We start from the raw sequence: 21,633 nt of genomic DNA on the forward strand, positions 1-21,633 counted from the left end.
TACCTTTCTGTTCAATTAGAGACATTAACCGTCTAAGGTGACTAGTATATGAGGCTTATAGACCCGGTTCAAGATAATTTCTTAAATAAGAAATTGAAATAAAAGACGTTTCTCACCTTCAGAGGCCACCTGCAAGGTCACGCCTTTGTGATTCCGTACCTCGATGATCGCTCCTCAAGTTGCACGTGCTCGAATGCCTGTGACAAAGGAATTTCGCTCCCAAATCCGGGGTGCCAAGTGTGGGGTTTTCCTTAATGGACTTCCCTGACCAGCAGGGTCCCACAAGGGAAGGGGCTCACCTTAGTGATGGGACCCGAGGAGAGGTAGGAACCGAGAACCAGGGTGGAAATGAAAGACACAGACAAGTCAGTGGTTGGATAGGGCAGGCAATCCCTATGATACTCCCTTTGATAGGAAAGTATGAGTACAAAGGAACAGGAGGTGAGGTGGAGGAGGAGATTAAGGTAGGAAATGCAGGCCAAGATGGTTACAGCCTCGGGGAAGGAGAAAGTCAAGAGGAGAGAGACACATAGTCATTGAGGAGCCCAGTGGAGAAAGGCCAAGAGCCAAGAGGAAGTTCATGGGTTTGCCTCTGAATTTATTCCTGTCCTGCTTGGGCGGCACTCCCAAGCACGTAGTACCCACATCACAAAGTATAGACAATTAAGATTGGGTGGCAAGGTAGAGGGAACACCTTTGGGCGTGTAGATTACAAACTGAGCTTTCCCGGGGAATTGAGTCCGAGCATGTTAATGAGTTTGTCTTAGCCAAGGGCTACATGGCCAGTTCAAGGTTACATTCACAAGCCTCATTGGTATAACCTTATGCTTGGAGACACAGTAATCATACAGTCATTTATATTTCATAGATGTGAATATGCTTGGGATGCTACATGGGATGCATCCAAGGCAGTACTTAGAGGAAAATTCATATCCCTGAGTGCATATATTAACAAATTAGGGAAGACAGAGATCAAGGAATTGGAAATGAAAATCAAAAAACTTGAGAATGAACAAATTAAAAACCCCCAGAAGAAAACCATACTAGAGATCCTAAAAATTAAGGGAGAAATTAATAAAATCGAAAGTGACAGAACTATTAAGCTAATAAACAAGACTAGAAGCTGGTACTTTGAAAAAACAGACAAAATAGACAAAGTACTGGTTAATCTAATTAAAAAAAGGAAAGAAGAAAGGCAAATTAACAGCATCAAGGATAAAAAGGGGGATCTCACCTCCAATGAAGAGGAAATTAAGGCAATCATTAAAAACTACTTTGCCCAACTATATGGCAATAAATATACCAACCTAGGTGATATGGATGAATATTTACAAAAATATAAATTGCCTAGACTAACAGAAGAAGAAATAGTTTTCTTAAATAATCCCATATCAGAAAAAGAAATCCAACAGGCCATCAAAGAACTTCCTAAGAAAAAATCCCCAGGGCCTGATGGATTCACCAGTGAATTCTATCAAACATTCAGAGAACAGTTAATCCCAATACTATACAAACTATTTGACATAATAAGCAAAGAGGGAGTTCTACCAAACTCCTTTTATGACACAAACATGGTACTAATTCCAAAGCCAGGCAGGCCAAAAACGGAGAAAGAAAATTATAGACCAATCTCCCTAATGAATACAGATACAAAAATCTTAAATAGGATACTAGCAAAAAGACTCCAGCAAGTGATTAGAAGGGTCATCCACCACGATCAAGTAGGATTCATACCAGGGATGCAGGGCTGGTTCAATATTAGAAAAACCATCCACATAATTGACCACATTAACAAGGAAACCAACAAGAACCACATGATTATCTCAATAGATGCAGAAAAAGCCTTTGATAAAATACAACACCCATTCCTACTAAAAACACTAGAAAGCATAGGAATAGAAGGGTCATTCCTAAAAATAATAAACAGTATATATCTAAAACCATCAGCTAATATCATCTGCAATGGGGATAAACTAAATCCATTCCCATTAAGATCAGGAGTGAAACAAGGATGCCCATTATCACCTCTATTATTTGACATTGTATTAGAAACACTAGCAGTAGCAATTAGAGAAGAAAAAGAAATTGAAGGCATTAAAATAGGCAATGAGGAGACCAAGTTATCACTCTTTGCTGATGACATGATGGTCTACTTAAAGAATCCTAGAGATTCAACCAAAAAGCTAATCGAAATAATCAACAACTTTAGCAAAGTTGCAGGATACAAAATAAACCCACATAAGTGTAAGACTCTATGGCTTACAAGACTCATCCACAGGGTCGGCCAGTCCTGTGACATCCTGTTTGGGGTAACGAAAAATGAAGAGTAACAAAAGAAGAGATGGACACTATATGAAAGAGAGAAATAGTGCCAATTTTATTTGCTTCACACAGAACTTTTATAGGCAAAGACTACTTAGACAAAACCCACAGGAATTTATGATTCTTCATTCCAGAAACCCTAACCTTGGTTCAGGGATAGGCAGGTGTTCAAAGGTTAACCCACATCCTTCGTTTATTACAAATACAAACAAGGGGAAGAGGGGCAGATAAGGGGATAGGCGCCCACCTAATCGCAATTTGCCTTTCATAAATGTTATCCTGCATCCTTCATGTTTACTGTTCCATCCTTGGTCCCAGGATGGGTGAAGGTCAATCCTCATCTTTGTCTGAAGCAAAGACAAGCAAGTCCACAACTTTATCTTAAGCAAATACAAATAAAGAAAAGAGGAGGTAATCCTCGACTACAATAAGTCATCAGCATTTCTATATAATTCCAACACAGCTCAGCAGCAAGAACTAGAAAGAGAAATCCCATTCAAAATTACCTTAAACAAAATAAAATACTTAGGAATCTATCTCCCGAGACAAACACAGGATCTATATGAACACAACTACAAAACACTTTCCACACAACTAAAAATAGACTTGAACAATTGGAAGAACATTAACTGCTCATGGGTAGGACGAGCCAATATAATAAAAATGACCATCCTACCCAAACTCATCTATATATTTAGTGCCATACCCATGGAACTTCCAAAAATTTTTTTTACTGATTTAGAAAAAACCATAACAAAGTTCATTTGGAAGAACAAAAGATCAAGGATATTGTAAAGATTAAAATTTAGGTGAGATGGGGAGACTGAGGCATCTGATACAGGTAGAAATTAGTTTCTCTCTACAAGGAGTATTATATTTTTTAGAGGTTTATTAAAGGTTAAAGATTAAAGAATATACAAGTAAGAAACATGTGCCTAGGCCAGAGGCCTAGACAAAATAACCTCACATCACGCAAGAGACCAGCCTGCTCCAAAACAGAAGTCCAAAAAGAGCCAAGAGAGAGCCCCTCAAAAGCCTTTGAATCAGCTTAAATACCTTCTCGATCTCGGCCCAGGTGAGATTACAAGGCATTCTGGGGAAGTGGAGCAAAGGCTCGTGGGGATTGTAGTCCTGTATTCGAGTCTATTTTTTACATTTCCCCCTATGATCGTTTGCAAAAAAAATTAATTTTTTTCCAAAGGATCATGAGAACATAATCAATTTAAAGATTACAATAATTTGAGGATAAGAGAAAGAAAAGAATAAAACCAATAATTACTGGACGCATTGACAGAAAGCCAGTTAGGGGGCAGTTCCCTTTGGCATGAAAGCATGCATGCAAATAAATGTTCATTAACCACACCCAAAGTTCATTTTTGTGCAGTTTGTGGTCTGGAGGCTTCTTCATGATGGCTTCTCCAACAGTTCAGTTTCTGAATTCAGGGAAGTAGCATCTTCTTTACCTAAAATTCTTCTCAAAAGGAATTTAAACCTTGCAATTTAAATAATGATTTTTTTTTACATTCCCCCCGTTAAGAGGGTGATATAAAAAAAAGGGGGATCACTTAGGGATGCATGGCTGAGGTATGAGGTATATGAATCAATTGGCAAGAGATATTAAAAAGACATCAGAAAAATCAAAAGGAAAGAAAAATTTCTGGATGAAAATATAGACTATCAAAGTCTTATATGTAAAAATTTCAAGTATAAATCTATAACAGGTCCTTCAATCAAGGCCATCAAAATGATCTAAGTAATGATGCATTTACCCAGTCATTGCCAGGACTACAGAAAGGTACCACACTATGAGAGGCAGAAAAGGAAGGGACCAGATTATAGAAGCCAAGGTTTTGGGGACACTCGTCTGTGAGTATCCTCAGGGTGAGTGTGGATACAAGGAAAGCCTATGTCTTAACACATGTTAAACATAGTAACCTCGAGTCTTCACACTAGGTTCAAGACCTTTGTATTGGCCTAGAAGTGCATCAATCCATCCTAGATTGGCCTTTCTTTGGCCCTATGAAATGGCTCTTGTGTGTATCTCTTGTCCTGGAATCAGAATCATTAAGCAAGGTCCCATAATTTATTTAAATAATTAGTGGCATCATTTTTTTAGTCACAAGCCTTTTAGGGCATGTATTAGCAAATGTATCTTAAACTTAAAAATCAAAAGGTTAAAGAAAATCTTAATACTGCTGACATGTGCTTCAAATATAAAAAGGAGAGAAAAAAACTGAAAAAGTATATTGTACATGCAAGAAAAATATAATAAAAGAGCTTTAAAAAATTCAAAAATATAGCTTACAATCATTTACACTCGATGTCAGTTAAGAAAATATAAAATGCAAGGCTTTCTCACCAAAAAATGAGATCCATTTCCTCTTTGTATCTGGCCATGATCACTGTGAGTAGAAGGCAAATGAATTGAACAAGGTTAACAATTTTTTCATCTTTAAAAATACAGTAGTATAAATATGTAGATATCAAAATCCCCAAAATTCTCAATACCCCAATTAATTACAATAGCAAACAAACACACTTTCATATTTCACATAAGTTGCTGTATGACATTTTTAAAACCTATGAATTGATGGATATTTGTCACAATTTTTACAAACATAGCAATTCTTCAACCTTGGTATTTAAACATAGTTTTTAAAACAAATTAAAACTCATCTTGGGTTAAGAACATAATCAAGAAATCTATATATCATTCTGGTAGAAGTAAAATAGTGAGCTGAAGAGCATAAATAAAGGGGTGCTCCTTTTTCTTGGAGGCTTATAGGGATACAAATGCCCTGAGATTAATTGCCCAACTTCCATTCACATGTGGGAAGGTTGGGGGTTATAAAATGTATTTCACTTCAGCTACTGTAATGGGCCTTACCTCGTGTTAGGGGCAGGCAAAAATAACCAGATTGTTTAAAAAAAATTCCAAAAATCATATTTTAAAAACCCTTAAAATCAAATCATTTGAGGTATTTAGCACATTAAAATTCCAAAGGTTGTTAATACAATTATAACCAGTTCTGAAGTCCATCTATCCTAAGCAAAATAGAAAAAAGCTGTTTTTTTCATGTATGAGCTTATTCACAATAATATTTGTTCAACACAGTTATAGGGGGAAAACAACAGAATTTCACAACTCAGTACATTCAAATTAAATTCAATCAACCTTCAGTTCAAGCAGAATAATATTGAATCCAGTAATATATGAACTTAAAATCACAAAGTTAAACCTTAAACAAAAAATGCAATAGAATACAGAGATTTTTATAAACCATTGGAGTCTGAAATGCCTTAGAATATAGCCTTTAGTCTCTTCAAAGTTCCTTGGGTTCTTATCCATTTAAATGTCTATTGTCTGAAGGCAGAGTAGTAAGGGCTAGGCAATGGGTTTCAAGGGACCCGTCCAGGGCCCCATAGCTAGGAAGTATCTGAGGCCAGATTTTAACCCAGGACCGAATGTCTTTATGTCTGGCAATCAGGTCGCTGAGCCACCCATTTTCCTCCCCAAAGTTAAAGTTGAATCTTTGGGCTGAGTCTGCTCCCTGACAAGCAGGTAGAATCAATGAAATTACCAGAACAGTCAAAAATCCTTTTAAACAGCCCATTGCTTTTTAAGTTTCTGTTTGAAAAAATCTGTTTCTTCTCCTCTCCTTTTTATCTCTCCCCTGATATGATCCCCCCAGTGGCCAATACCCCCATCCACGTGGAGGCTTAGCCTAAAGGAAAATTACCCATTCTCCTTTCCCTCTCTGTCTCTCCACCCACGTGGCCAATACTGTTACCAGCTGGTCGGAATGAGTCCTCAGCAATCTGCTCCAAGGATCTGGGGGATGAGCCGGCTGGGTCTGAGGCCAGATGGGTGAGACAGACCGCCGGGGTGGGTCGGGCGGGGAGCTGGAGCGCAGACAAGTGGAGCTGGGGCACCAGGTGAGAGGCCAGGAGCAGAAGCAGGAGAAGGCCACAGGCAGGAGCTGATCAAGATGGTTTTCTAAAAAAGGCATCTTGGAGAAACTGGCTTAAAAAAAATCATTATCTAGGCTAAAAATTTTTGAGAAGTTCTCATCCAATCTAGTGGTCGCCATAACTGTAAAGATTAAAATTTAGGTGAGTCGGGGAGACTGAGGCATCTGAGGCAGGTAGAAATTAGTTTCTCTCTGCAAGGAGTATTATATTTTTTAGAGGTTTATTAAAGGTTAAAGATTAAAGAATATACAAGTAAGAAACATGTGCCTAGGCCAGAGGCCTAGAAAAATAACCTCACATCACGCAAGAGACCAGCCTGCTCCAAAACGGAAGTCCAAAAAGAGCCAAGAGCCCCTCAAAAGCCTTTGAATCAGCTTAAATACCTTCTCGATCTCGGCCCAGATGAGATTACAAGGCATTCTGGGGAAGTGGAGCAAAGGTTCGTGGGGATTGTAGTCCTGTATTCAAGTCTATTTTTTACAATATCCAGGGAAATAATGAAAAAAATACAAAGGAAGGGGGTCTTGCAGTCCCAGATCTCAGACTATATTACAAAGCAGTGGTCATCAAAACAATTTGGTACTGGCTAAGAGACAGAAAGGAGAATCAGTGGAATAGACTGGGGGCAAACAACCTCGGCAAGACAGTATATGACAAACCCAAAGATCCCAGCTTTGGGGACAAAAATCCACTATTTCATAAAAACTGCTGGGAAAATTGGAGGACAGTGTGGGAAAGATTAGGCTTAGATCAACACCTCACACCCTACACCAAGATGAATTCAAAATGGGTGAATGACTTGAACATAAAGAAGGAAACTATAAGAAAATTAGGCGAACACAGAATAGTACACATGTCAAACCTTTGGGAAGGAAAATACTTCAAAACCAAGCAAGAATTAGAAAGAGTTACAAAATGCAAAATAAATAATCTGGATTACATCAAATTAAAAAGTTTTTGTACAAACAAAACCAATGTAACCAAAATCAGAAGGGTAGCAACACATTGGGAAACAATCTTCATAAAAACCTCTGACAAAGGTTTAATTACTCAAATTTATAAAGAATAAATCAATTGTACAAAAAATCAAGCCATTCTCCAATTGACAAATGGGCAAGGGACATGAACAGGCAGTTCTCAGCCAAAGAAATTAAAACTATTAATAAGCACATGAAAAAGTGCTCTACATCTCTTATAATCAGAGAGATGCAAATCAAAACAACTCTGAGGTATCACCTCACACCTAGCAGATTGGCTAACATGACAGCAGTGGAAAGTAATGAATGCTAGAGGGGATGTGGCAAAGTAGGGACACTAATTCATTGCTGGTGGAGTTGTGAACTGATCCAACCATTCTGGAGGGCAATTTGGAACTATGTCCAAAGGGCAATAAAAGACTGTCTACCCTTTGATCCAGCCATAGCACTGCTGGGTCTGTACCCCAAAGAGATAATGGACAAAAAGACTTGTACAAAAATATTCATAGCTGCGCTCTTTGTGGTGGCCAAAAACTGGAAAACGAGGGGATGCCCATCAATTGGGGAATGGCTGAGCAAATTGTGGTATATGTTGGTAATGGAATACTATTGTGCTAAAAGGAATAATAAAGTGGAGGAATTCCATGGAGACTGGAACAACCTCCAGGAAGTGATGCAGAGCGAGAGGAGCAGAACCAGGAGAACATTGTACACAGAGACTAATACACTGTGGTATAATCGAACGTAATGGACGTCTCCATTAATGGCGGTGTAATGTCCCTGAACAATTTGCAGGGATCCAGGAGAAAAAAACACTATTCATAAGCAAAGGATAAACTATGGGAGTGGAAACACCGAGGAAAAGCAACTGCCTGAATACAGAGGTTGAGGGGAAATGACAGAGGAGAGACTCTAAATGAACACTCTAATGCAAATATTATCAACAAAGCAATGGGTTCAAATCAAGAAAACATCTAATGCCCAGTGGATTTACGCGTCGGCTATGGGGGGTGGGGGGGGAGGAAAATAAAATGATCTATGTCTTTAACGAATAATGCTTGGAAATGATCAAATAAAATATATTTAAAAAAAAAGAGACTGCCTGCTTCAAAACGGAAGTCCAAAAAGAGCCAAGAAACCCTCAAAAGCCTTTGAATCAGCTTAAATACCTTCTCGATCTCGGCCCAGGTGAGATTACAAAGCATTCTGGGGAAGTGGAGCAAAGGTTCGTGGGGATTGTAGTCCTGTATTCGAGTCTATTTTTTACAGATCCCTTCCCCTCCCGGACCTTCTGGGGTCCCCCCATTTTGAGGGGGGTTGCCACAATGAGGACAGTGAGGACAAACCCCATATTGGATACTTTGGTGTGGGTTATAATTTCCCCTATTACAATCACCAATCCTGTAAGAGGATCTATTATTGTTGTTCCTCAAGCTTCTATTTCCATTTTCCGGATTTCTCTTCCTGCAATTAATAGCTATATGACCTTTCTTTCCACAAAAATAACACATCAGTGGTTGCTTTGTGGATTTCTTCACAAGAGATATGATTTCTCCCTGTTTTGCAATTACTTTTTTAAGTTCTTCAGTTAATGTATGTATTTCCTTCCTTAATATATCCAATTTTTCCTCTTTATCTTCAGGTCTATTAAAGATGTAATCTGCCACTATTTTTAATTCACTGATGTCCATAACAGTCCATTTTGGACAGTCAGTCATAAAATAGTTCTTAACCACTGTGCAGCAGTTTCTTACAAATTGCCTCCTTAAGAGTCCAAGATCTTTTTCCCTAGAAAGATCTAGGCCCAGAGATCTGCGTCCCAGTTTGACAAGTCTATCCATGAAGTCCATTGGGTTTTCGTTTTCTTCCTGTTTCATGTTTTCAAACTTAGTCCAAAGATGTGGCCTATAAGAACAATCCCTCATTGCTTCTAGTAGTGCATCCCTAGCATGACATAGACTTAAGTAATCTTCCTCTAAATTTGGGTCCCATTTAGGATCTTCTGTCGGCCAGTGAACAGCCCTGAATCCCTGAGCCTCATTCACAAGAGAAAGAACCTTATTCCTTTCTTCCTCTGTTAGCAGAGCATGCATTAAATCTTCTACCTCTGACCAGGTTGGATTGTAGAATATGTAAATGATTTCAAAATTTCTTATGACTACAAAGGGTTCATCTTCAAAGGAAGGAATATTTTCTTTGAACCGCTCAATGTCTTGTAGAGTCAAAGGTCTATGAGGTGTAATATTTACAAATTCCCTTGGAGAGGATTGGTCTTCATTTGAATTGTCTGTGATTACTGCTGCTTGGTTTGTTGTTTGGGTTGCAACAGAGTAGGTGAGGGGAGGAGGAGTGATTGGGGGGGAAGGGAGGGACTGGTCAGGAGCAGGAGGGACAGGGGAAAAGTAGGGGAAAAGAGAGGAGGTAATTCTCCACATGGCTATCTCTCAGCAGAACTCCCTGGAATCCCCTCTTTTATTTCTCCTCCTTTAACCAAGGATCAGTTTCCCAATGTTTCTGGCTTAGGTGCCTAGGTCTCCTCACCTATGACCTATGTCTGGAGCATCCTCATATGACGTCCAGCCTGGGGACACAGATAGGACAACCCCAGTACAGGTCCTCAGGGAGGGCAGTTCACCATGTCCTAAAAGAGAAAAGAAATGAGAGCATTTTTAGTAGCTAGTTAGCCTGTCTGCTATCCAATACTCTCAGATACAACCTATGTGGAATTGCAAAGCCTGGGTACCACCAGCAGGTTTAGCTCAGAGAGAAGATTAAGTGATCATGCCCTGGTCAGAGCCAAAACAGAAGCCAAGGCAATACCAGGTCAGACTATACTTCACTCATCATTGCGTATCACCAACCTGAATTAGGTGGAAAGAAACAGTTTGATTATCATAAACATCTTTTGATATTCCATGAAAAATTAAAAACCTACCTTTATAGATCAGATTCAACTATGACTTCTCTGTATTTTTTTCTAACTCAGATGTACAGAAGCCCAAATTTGAAGTATCCAGTCAATTACAGTTATTGATCCAGCAGTCAGGTGACTGGGTGGATAAAGAAGCAGATATAGGTACCAGGTTCAAATCTGGTCTCAGTCACGTCCTAGCTGTGTGACCCTGGGTAAGTCACTTATCCCCCATTGCCTAACCCTTACCACTCTTCTGCCTTGAAAGGTTTACTTACTATTGATCCTAAGATGGAAGGTATGGGTTTTAAAAAAAATACAAGGTTATATTGGTCCAGCTTCAACCTCTCAAGATGTCAGAAGCCTTCTTCCCCAGGAACATCAACTCTGCCCTGTGTCATCGCAGCGCCTTTCTAGTCTTACCACAAGAAAACACTGGTCGGTATGAAGCACATAGGTGCCACAGGCTGTCCTTTGGAATTTACTATGCTCTGTGCCCATCAGTGGCTCAGCCTGGAGCATTGTAAAGGCTTGATAAATGTTTTCACTACCTACAGTCTGCCACACCTATTCTTCCCTGCTTCTCTGAATTATCAGAAAAACAGCAATGCCTTAGGCTTGTCACACTGGCTCAGTCTTCTCCTACTTCCATGTATTTGTAAAACAACTTAAAGCTATCCTGGAGGATGGGTTCTGGGAACCTGGTACTATAATAGTTAAAGGAATTGTAGGGATTTAAGAAGTACAGGGGATAAGGAAGGTTTTGTAACAGAGAATGGAGTTGAAGGGATTGAAGGAATATGGATGCTGGTGAGGTAAAAGGAGAGAGATGCCCCTTGCTGAGAAGCTATCTTTGAAAACTGGGGCTCCCAAGGAATGGGCCAACTATGATAGCCTGAGGGGATGTCTTCTCTATTGATTGAGGCCAGATTTTAAACCAGGAATACTTCTTCAATTCTGACATTCCTTTCTCTGATATCCCCAAAGCTTAGCACATTGCCTAGAACACTGCATGTGCTCACAAATGCTTGTTTCCCTAGGTTTTCTCTTTTTAAAATTTACATTTAAATTATTTTAATTAGTTTGTTAATTAAATTGTCCCAAATTACATCTAAAAACAGTTTCTGCCATTTTCCCTCTTTTCCTCCCCTCATATTCCCTCACTTCCATTAATATGGTAAACAATCTCAAAGATTTTATATGAGCAATGATGTAAAAATGTTTAATGGGAATAAAGTAAAAGGAGGTAGAGAAGTAAACAGCCTAACTAGCTACCCTCTAACTGTTAGGTTATAGCTGATCACCCAGCTTCCGCTTGGGAGTCTCAGTGGTATTCCGCAAGCCTCCTCCTCCTCATGATTATCCTATCACTCTCATTTCTTTTCCCAATTTTTCTTCTGCCTCATTTGATTTTTAAATCCTTTGAGCTCTTCCATTAAATCTTTTCGGGTTTCAGAGCAATTTATTGAGGACTTCAGAGTTTGCATTTTTGTCTTCCCTGTTACCAAAATAACTTTCCATGTCAAGTTTCTTCTTTTGTCATTTACTCACTCTTCTTTTAATTAAAAAAAAATGTTAAAGTTGGGCTCTCTAATTTGGTGAAGAGAGCATTGTTCCAAGCTTCAGGTTCTTTGTTCAACTGCCTTCAGAACTTGTTCTGGGATCTATCTGCTTTCAGCTCTTCCAAGGTGGTATTATGTAAGGAGGTGTGGTTAATACTATCCAGGCCTGTGCTCTGTCTATTGAGTAACCACAAGCACTTTTACCCTTCGGAATGGTGACCTGGGGTTCCCTGCTGCCCTGGACCCCAAGCACTGGTGTATGTTGGCGTTCCTCCTCACCCCAGGACTACAGCCTTTTCTGTGAATGGGCAATGCAATGAGAGTGTTAGGGGGCAAGCTTCTCTAAAGCAGTTATCTCTTAAGCAGTTCCTCTTACCATCTTACCAGGAGAGCTCCAGAAGTCTTTTTGCTGCTGCTTCAGCTGTGCCCAGCACCTGTTGCCTTAGAGGGTCTGCCCTGGCACATGCACTATGCCAGCTCAGTGCACTAGACAGATCCTGAAAAATTCCAGCTAGTCTTTTTTCTAAGTTGTATTGCTCCAGAATTCTCTGATATGTTATATCATTGCTTTTTGGAGAGTAATTTGGTAGAAATCCCTGTCATTTTAGTTCTCCCTAATGATCCCTTCCATTTCAGCTCTAACAGATGACTTACAAATCTTTTCATCTAGCCCTAACCCTCCTAATTGAAGGGCCATCCTTGATTCCCCACCTACTCCCTCACTCAAAATACTCCTCATCAGTTTCCAAGTCCCCTCCATTTTATGTCCTGATATCAGCATCCATCCCTTTCTATGCCCACATCAGCCCCAACATGGACCACTGCAAAAATATCCTATCTGTCTCCTTCCACCTCCACCCTGACTTTCCTCTACATAGCTAGCTAGCTGAATCATCTCCCTGAAGCACACAAGGGTCTGACCAAGTCACCCCTCAAAGATTAAGTGGCTCCCTCTTGCTTGCAGGTTAAAATAAACACTTTAATCTGGCATTTAAAGCCCTTTACTATATCACTCCAACTCACCTTTCCAGACATTTCATACTACTCATTCTTTCTCACCTGGTTCTCCCTCCACCTATGTTCCAATCTCATTGTATTAGCTGTTTCACAAGCTAAGCTTTCTATCTCCTGCCTCCCTGGTATCCAGATGCTCTCCCTTACCACTTCTGCCTCTTGCAGTAGTTGAGTCCTTGCAGTAGGTGGGACACATATGTTACATTCTATGCCAATAGAATTTAAGATTCTTGAGGACAGTCTTTTTTGCTTTTGTATCCCTGATGCTTGGCATCCTTCCTAGCATAAAGCCCAAACCTAATGTTTAAGTTGGTCCAGGGTGCTTAGACATATCACTTAAAAACATCTGAGATTTTTGTTGGGTTTCTTACAATAACAGGCTTCCTCTGGGCAATTAAATTTGCAACACCACTTGCCAAGGAAATAGATATAACACCAGCCAAAATGTATTTGTAATATGAAATCTCTTTCCATTAAACCAGCTTTATAGCTAATAAAAAGTGACCCTAAAATCCCAGTGTTAGGGTGGCTTACACTGAAAAAATACCTCAAGGCCTTTCCATGTTACAATGATCACATTTGATCTTCACAAAGTGGTATAGTGAAGAGAGCACTGGCCTGAGAACCCAGATCTCAGTCTAAGACCTGCCTCAGAAAACCCTAGACAAGTAATTTCACCTGAGCCTCAGTTTCCTCCCCTGTAAAATGAGGAGTCTGGACTCAGTGACCTCTAATAGTCCCTTACAAGTTCTAAATTCTCTGGCCCTGTGAGCTTAAAAAAAAAAAGGTTAAGTAACTTAAAAGTCACAACTAAATGTTGGAGAAAGAAATCAATCCCAAGTCTTGCTCTACCCACAAAGTTCTAGCAAGGTAAAAAGGGCCAGCCTCTGAATCAGGAAGACCTAGTTTCAAGGCCAAGTTCAAATTCATACTAAAAAATAAATCTCAGTGCCAAATACAAGACCCTTACAAGACTGTTACATATTTTCACACAGAACATTCCTTTACCCAAAGAAATCCCAGGGCAAGACCAAAGTGAAAGGTTATTGTTAAAAAGGCCTTAGAGGTCATCTAGTCCCAGGACTTCATTTTACACAAGACAGAACCTGAATTTCAGATAAGGGAAGGGCCTTACTCAGCTTCAAAATGGTAGGTGGATATCATGGAATCAAGACCTGGGTCTCTTCTGCCAGGGTTCCTGCTTCCTTATGGATTAAGATGTTGGATTTCACTATATTTCCCTGATCACCTCCTCCTGAAATTATTCATGAGCGTGTCTTTTTTCCTTAGTCCCTGAAATATTTCCTCTGTGCCATAATTTAGGCAGGATCCACTTATTCATTTGGTTGGCTATATCTAGCAGAGATTTCTGTATTTTGTACCTGCTGTAGTCAGAGTCTAATCAATCTTATCATCAACTTGGAAATCACCACCTTCTTCATTTGGTGTGGTCATCTGAAAATATCAGCAAAAGTCAGCATCCTGGAATTTAGAATGACTTCCTGCTTTCCAATTTGGAACTGCTATGTATCTATCAGCCAGGTGTGTTACAGTTGCAGAGATTAGCTACATTAGATGGGAGGGAGGAGAGGGGAGTGCTCAAATGTAGCAATGTATTGCTGACCTCACCTTCAGCCTTTTATACCTAGCCAGCACCAAGCCAAGCTTTATCTCATCCAACCATCACCTCTGTTACAATTAAAATAGTGTTGGCATAAATTGTGACCGCAGAAATATGGTTTCAAGACAGTGTCTTGAGTTAAATCAAATATAAAGTGGTCGCCAGGGGAAAGTTCCCAAATATGAAATATACCCAAGTCAGCTGGGTTTTATGGAGATTTTAATTAATACAAATTAAAGAATTAATGAAAGGGAGAGAGCGAGAGAGCGAGAGGAAATAATGAAAAAAAGGGCTAGGCCAGCCTAGGCCTAAGCCTTAATAGAGAGATCAGTCAGTCTTTTATCAACTCACCAGAAGATCCTTCCAAGCAAAACTCTAGTATTCAGAGAGACCCAGCTACTCCAACTAGTCCGAGCTCCAATTCAGCTTTGGCAAACTGAATTTTCCAGAGGCCTTTTCTGACCTCCTTTTAAAGAGAATTTTCTTCTATGTCACCTCCCCTAAGTTCTCACATCTACAAATCACAGTAGCCATTTTCACAGGACTAACCATTCTTAATTCACAGCTTCTTTAGTTCTCAACTTCTCTGGGTAGACTAAAACTTCTGAGTAAGTTCACACCTCTTTGCCATTTGCAAGTTGCCTGAACTTTTAGGTACTTAGCACCTTTTTGTTTTAGATCTAAAAATAGACTTAGCTTAAGGATCTTAGCTTCACTTTAAGTATGGGTTAAGTACTTTTCACTGTTCAGTAATAAGTTCACAACTTTATCTTCCCCTAAAGTATGCTTAAGTATGAGTGGAGTAATGTTAGAGTTCTCACATTCCTGATCAAGTACCTTCATTGTTTAAAATGGGGAATGGAATCAAGTGTTCTAAGGTAGAGTCTAAGAATTGTTAACATTCACAAGTCTGAAAAATTTTAAGATTCACACCTCCAAGAAACCAGAGTCTGGCCAGGTCTAGCATCTTCCCATCTGAGACAAGCTGCTAAGCCCACACCAGGGCAACCCTCAGACCCTGCACCCTCCCAGCTCAGTTAATCCACTCAATGCTGGGGAGATTCCTGGCCTGATTTCTCTATATTCCCTCAGGGAATCTTATCTGCTCCTGTGAATTTAGACACCATCACTAGGCAAATGATTCCCCTTAGCTCTAATTCCATGTCTCCAATTGTCTGATGGACATTTTTACTCAGATATGCCATAGGCATCTCAAAATCAGCATAAGTATAAAATTAATTACCCATTTGAACTTGGGATTCCTAACATTCATTGATGTCCTGGACCCATTTGGCAGTCTGGTGAAGCCTACAGAATTCTTCTCAGAAACAGTTTTTAAATGCATAAAATAACATCAAGAACTGAAAACTATACTAAAATAGTGATCAAACTATTTTAAAAATAGGTTCACAGGGGGCAGCTGGGTAGCACAGTGGATTGAGAACCAGTCCTAGAGACGGGAGGTCCTAGGTTCAAATCTGGCTTCAGCCACTTCTCAGCTGTGTGACCCTGGGCAAGTCACTTGACCCCCATTGCCTAGCCCTTACCACTCTTCTGCCTTGGAGCCAATACACAGTATTGACTCCAAGACGGAAGGTACGGGTTTATAAAAAAAAAAAATAGGTTCACAGTTCCACAGATTCTGCAAACCACAGTTTTTTTTTTAGTGATGACCATAAGACCTGTTGGATGGATCAGGGCCAATGTAAATCATAAAAACAACGATACAAAAACCTGCCCCAAATCCATCCCTCCTTCTGACTTCTCTATTCCAGTCACTCGGGCTTAAAACCTAGAGTCATCATTGACTCCTTTTCTCTCTCTCACCTCTTATATTCACTGAATCTCTAAGTCCTACTGATTCCACTTCCTCAACACTTCTTACATCCAAGTCCTCTCTCTCTCTACCCACACCACTACCAACCAGTCCAGGTCCTCATTACCTCTTGCAACTGTGGCAACTGCATTCCCCTACAATCCATTCTCCACATGCCTACTAAATTAATTTTCCTAAAGCACAGCAATGACCCATGTCACTTCCTAATCAAAGAAGCAACCATGGCTCTTCATTACTGTTAGGGTCCCACCTGGCATGAAAGCTCTTCATAGTCTGGTTTCAATCTCTTATTCCAGGTTGATAACACAAAATCCCCCCTAACACACTAAACTCCAGAGAAAACACTCCTACTTGCTCCCAGGACACAGCATTCCATTTCCCACATCTATACCCAAAACCAGAAAAACTTCCCTACTTTTCCTCCCCTTAAGTTCTAGCCCCTTTGAAAGCCCAGCTTATTTAACAATTCTTTCAGGAAGAATTTCCCCAAATTACTTAGTGGTCTAGAGACCACCGTGTCTTTTAAAATAAAAGCTTAGCTGTGATTGTTATATTATGCTTTTTGAAGATAGGGGCTGTCTTGTTTTTCTAATTGTAGGTCCACTGCCTAATGTTTAATAAATATTTACGGATTAATTGAAATGCCTCCTCCTGCAAGGAGCCTTCTCTAACTAGCCCAGCTGGAAGTGATCTCTCCTTCCTCAAGTGCTCAAAGCATTTCATGCCTCTCTTAGGCCATCTCATTATAATGTATTCATTAGAATGTCTAATCAAACCACCATCACTCACTGGGAATAATCTTTAATAGGCACAACCCTCCAAAAAAGAAAGAACTGGGTCCTAAAAATACAGTTTTGACAGTAAATATGTAACAAGCAGCACTACACAGAATACATTTTTAAAAAACCCACCTTCCATCTTAGGATCAATACTTTGTATTGGTTCCAAGGCAGAAGAGAGGTAAGGGCTAGGCAATGGGGGTCAAGTGACTTGAACAGGGTCACACAGCTAGGAAGTGTCTGGAACCCAGGACCTCCCGTCTCTGGGCATGGCTCTCCATCTACTGAGTTACCCAGCTGCCCTATCAGTCGTTTTTAAAAAAGAATCAGCCTTTAGCTAGGTGACTTGAGCCAGACGTGGAGTTCTCCTGTACATTGGGGGTACTTGGCAAAGGAGTGCATTCCAATCCTAAACTCGGCTCTCACAGCTTGGGGAAGCAAGATCAATGGTGAGATACAAGCGGCTTAACACCGGAGCCTGACCCAGACCCGAAGAAAACAGAAGCCCCACGTGCGATGGCTCAGAAATCGGCCCATCCTCTGCCCGCCCGCCCGCTAGCTAGCTAGCCTAGGCCACGTGAGCCTCGGGGAGAGGAGAAGGGAGAAGGGAGAAGGGAGAAGGGAGAAGGGAGAAGGGAGAAGGGAGAAGGCTAGAGAAAAGGAGATAGAAACCAGGCGACACGCCGAAGCACACAACGTTAACTTACCCCAAACTCCCGCTACTCCGGGCGAATGCAACGGCACTGGGTTTCCGGCAGTGTGACCAATATGAAACTAGCACACTCCTTACGTAAGTCTTCAGTCCCGCCTATCACGTTAGAGACGCACCCTCCACCCCCGCCCCCCGCTCCAACCATCTCTGTCTTCAACCTTCTTGGCCTGGTCCGGCTTCCGTAGTACTTTCTCTGCGCTCTTAACTGAACGCCATGACCCATCTACTTGGTTCCCGTGAGGCGGGTCTAAGGGCGGGCCTAAGATGGAGAGCCGGAGTGCTAACTCTAGGCCCCGCCCCCTTTGGTGGTTTGTTCCTTTGGCTTTTTCGCCTTAAATTTGATCTAGGGCAATGATCGAGAACATTTTCCCATGCAAACAAGGGAGACCAAATTTCTCCAATCTGGCTGACAACGCGCTGGATTCAGAGTCGGAGGACTTAAGATTCTTTCAACGACAAGTCAAGTCCAGATTTCGCACCCGCCTTGTTCCAGCACCACACTAACACCGTCCCTGCTCTCTAGGAGCTTTCAATCGGGGTGGGGTGGGGGGATGGGGAGACACTACATGCAAATGACAACTAGCAGTAGACAAACCACTGGACCTGGAATCAAGAGTGATTCGAGTTCAAATCCAGCCTCGGACATTTACTGTGTGACCCTGGGCAAGTCACGTTAACTGTTTGCCTCAATTTCTTCTACAGAAAAATAGGGATACTAATAGCACCTACTTCATAGGGTGGTTGTGAGGTTAAAAGTCCTTAGTATAGTGCTTGGTATATAATAGGTACTTAATACTTATTCTCTTCCCTATGTGTAACCAAAGTGGAAAGAACTAGCCCTAGTACTCTTTAAATGAAGGGGTTGGAGGGGGGCAGGTGGGTGGCTCAGTGAATTGAGAGCTAAGACTGGGAAAGAAGGTCTTGGGTTTAAATCTGGCCTCAGAGCCTAGCCCTTACCACTCTTCTACCTTAGAGCCAATACACAGTATTGATTCCGAAACAGAAGGTAACGGTTTAAAAAAAAATGAAGGGATTGGACAAGGTGGTCTTTTAGGACTTTCCAGGTATATCATGAATACTTCATGAGTCTTTGGGGCAGTTACCTTTGTCAACCTGGAAATCTAGAAGTCCCCAGTTTATTTAGTAGGGAAGTAGAAACCCCAGGTTTTGACCTAGTCACAGGAGAGTTTTCCCCCTGAGGGAAGGTCCCACTTCAGGTCCCACTTCACCAGACAATAGATATCCTGGTAGGGATCCTAGATGGGAGTAGCTAATCCCATTCAATGTTAAGTATCTCTTTTGTCCCAATGGTTTCTCCCCCTAGGCTAAGGTCCTTTACCAAGGTGACCCAGCCCTGGGCTGAGTCTTTCCCTTTTGTGTCCCTTGTAAAGGATCACCCCCTCATTTATTCCTGTCCGGAACTCCTCACTTTCCTTTCTTACCGTTGTAAAGTCAATCAACTGTCCCTCTCTTCCTCAGACCGCAAGTTTTACCTAGAAAGGTATTTAAGCTCCCCAACTTTAATGGCTTGGAATTGTCATTCTCCTACATTTTGCATTTCCCAGGGGTCAGTGACCAGGGCAGCCAGCATTCAATCCTTGGACTCTGTGCAGTCAGTGCATGGGGCGAGCAGCTCAGTTGTAGAGGGATTTTGACTAATTAATAGTTCTGTGTTTTTTTCCAGTTAACACCTTTAAGCCTCCTCCCTGAGAGGATCTATAGGTTCGGTAGGGACTTCCACTCCACTCCCCTATCCTACCCTCACCCCTACCCCCCCATCCAAAATCTTTCCAACATCCAAAAACTTTTCTTAGATGCCAAGATGTAGAAACTGGCTGAGCACCTTATGATGAAGAATTAGTTAAAATGGGTAGTTATCAAATGGTCCAATGGTTGATAAGGAGTGGAAAGTTTCCCCAAGAGCAGTCTGATAATATCCATCTTTTCCTCCCAAAGAGGAGTGTCCAGCCTCCCTGGACCCTACCCCAATCCACAGCTGAGAAAACCTCCTGGATACTTGTCCCAAACATAATTTGTAAAGCTTGCCCCAGTTGCAATACCTCTGAATTAGGGCTCTGCAACCATATTACCTATTTTTTTTTATTATAACCCCCCCCCCCCCATGGCAAAGGAGAGAAAAATGTAGTGGTGGCTGTGAAAGGGAATTCTTTATTCTCTTTGTCTATTTTGAATTATTAAAAAAAAACAAACAAACTTAAAGCGTTCCTATTTAACACTAATTGAGGGAGTTCACTAGAACTGGCCAGGAAGGCCAGCTGACAAAGTCCAAAGGAGAAGATGCAGGAACAGACCTCAAAGAAGCAGTCCAAGAGCCAAGGTTCCAAGTCCGAAGCCACCTCCAAAAACCAAGCCACCAGTAGAAGCCCCCTGGCCAAGTTTAGCACTTTTTATAGTCCTTTTCCTATCCCTTCCTCTCTTCACAGGGGCCAATCACAGCTTCCAAATTGCCTAGCACTGCCCAGGGGGGGCGGTGTCCCCCTGGTGGGATCCCACCTCTCATCCTCTGAGGGTGTAAACTCTTATCAAAGGATTCACAAGTTTCTGATTGAGTTAAAAGGGTGGAACTCTCCAAGTAAGTGACTTCTGAACTCCTCACTTAGTGTTAAGTAGGGATGTTTTAAGTTTTTGGTTGAATAATTCAAAATAGACAAAGAGAATAAAGAATTCCTTTTCACATTGCCATTGCCCCAGAATAAGGAGGAGTCATATTCAGGTGGATTTCTGATTTTGAATCAAGCAATCATATAAACCCAAACTCTATTGTCACTATTTCATCATTTCTTCCTAGACTAAAGCAGTAGACAAAATCAATAGGAAATGATTCAAAGTCTATGGCATTTCCATATCATTCATAACATCATAACAGGAAGAATACTGAAAACATTTTGCATAAAAGGCTTCATGGAGTAGACTGGAGCCACACACTAGTATATAGTTTTCTATGCACATATTTTGTTTCACTTTGGTTCTATTCACTATCAGGGTTCAGGGAGGAATAGCACCTTTGATGTGAAGACTTGCCAAGCCCTTTTTAGGGCTACTTTTCTACCTTTGGTGTCCACCTTTCACCCAACTTTCCCCCGTGGCTCCAAACCAAAGAGATGTCTGTCAACTGGAGAATGGCTAAACAAGTTGTGGTATATGATTGTAATGGAATACTACTGTGCCATAAGAAAAGATGATCACACACAAAAAAAAATACACAAATGGAACACTATTGTGTCATATGAAAAGACGATCACAAAAAAAAAAATCTGGAAGGACTTATATGAAGTGATGCAAAGTGAAGTGAGCAGAATCAGGAGAAAGTTATACAAGGCATTTGCAATAATGTAATGATCCACTGTGAATAAATTAACTGTTATTAGCAATGCAAGGATCCAAGACAACTCCAAGAGACCACCACCATGAAGGAATGCAGATTGAAGCATATCATTCTTCACTTTATTTCCTTCCTGAGTTTTTATCTTGTATTAGCAATATGTGTCTTATTTTGCATGATGAACATATAAAAATGTTTTGCATGATAGAAGATGTATAAACTGTATCATTTTACCCATGACCTTGGGGAGAAAATAGGGGAAGGAGGGAATGAGAGAACATGGATCTCAAAATGTCAGAAAACAATTATTAAAGTGTGTATTTATACTTTAAGTCACTACTATTTAGATAAATCCAAATCAAAACAGTTCTGAGATATCATTTCACATCTATCAGATTGGCTAAAATGATAAAAGGGCAAAATGTTGCAGGAGATGTGGAAAAATGGGGACACTAATACAATGTTGGTGGAACTGTGATCTAATCCAACCATTGTAGAAAGCAATTTGGAGCTATGCTCAGAGGGTTATAAAACTGTGCATACCCTTAGCCCCACAATAGTATTGCTGGGTCTATTTCCTAAA

General features: G+C 40.7%; 1 protein-coding gene and 1 non-coding gene across 2 annotated transcripts; both read right to left on the reverse strand.

The window, feature by feature from the left end:
• Positions 1 to 2,353: 2,353 nt before the first annotated feature.
• On the reverse strand, positions 2,354 to 17,797 carry LOC107651026 (uncharacterized). The gene is made up of 2 exons (XM_016429230.2): positions 17,703 to 17,797; positions 2,354 to 9,912 (listed from the first exon to the last, which is right to left on the reverse strand). Exon 2 carries the CDS (start codon positions 9,704 to 9,706, stop codon positions 8,528 to 8,530), a length of 1,179 nt encoding a protein of 392 aa, XP_016284716.1. The 5' UTR covers positions 9,707 to 9,912; positions 17,703 to 17,797; the 3' UTR covers positions 2,354 to 8,527.
• On the reverse strand, positions 10,027 to 10,123 carry LOC130457776 (Z30 small nucleolar RNA). The gene has a single exon (XR_008917050.1). It is a non-coding gene; the product is annotated as a Z30 small nucleolar RNA (small nucleolar RNA).
• Positions 17,798 to 21,633: the final 3,836 nt, after the last annotated feature.

This window comes from Monodelphis domestica, chromosome 2 (genome assembly GCF_027887165.1).
Source record: "Monodelphis domestica isolate mMonDom1 chromosome 2, mMonDom1.pri, whole genome shotgun sequence".
Lineage (NCBI taxonomy): Eukaryota > Metazoa > Chordata > Mammalia > Didelphimorphia > Didelphidae > Monodelphis > Monodelphis domestica.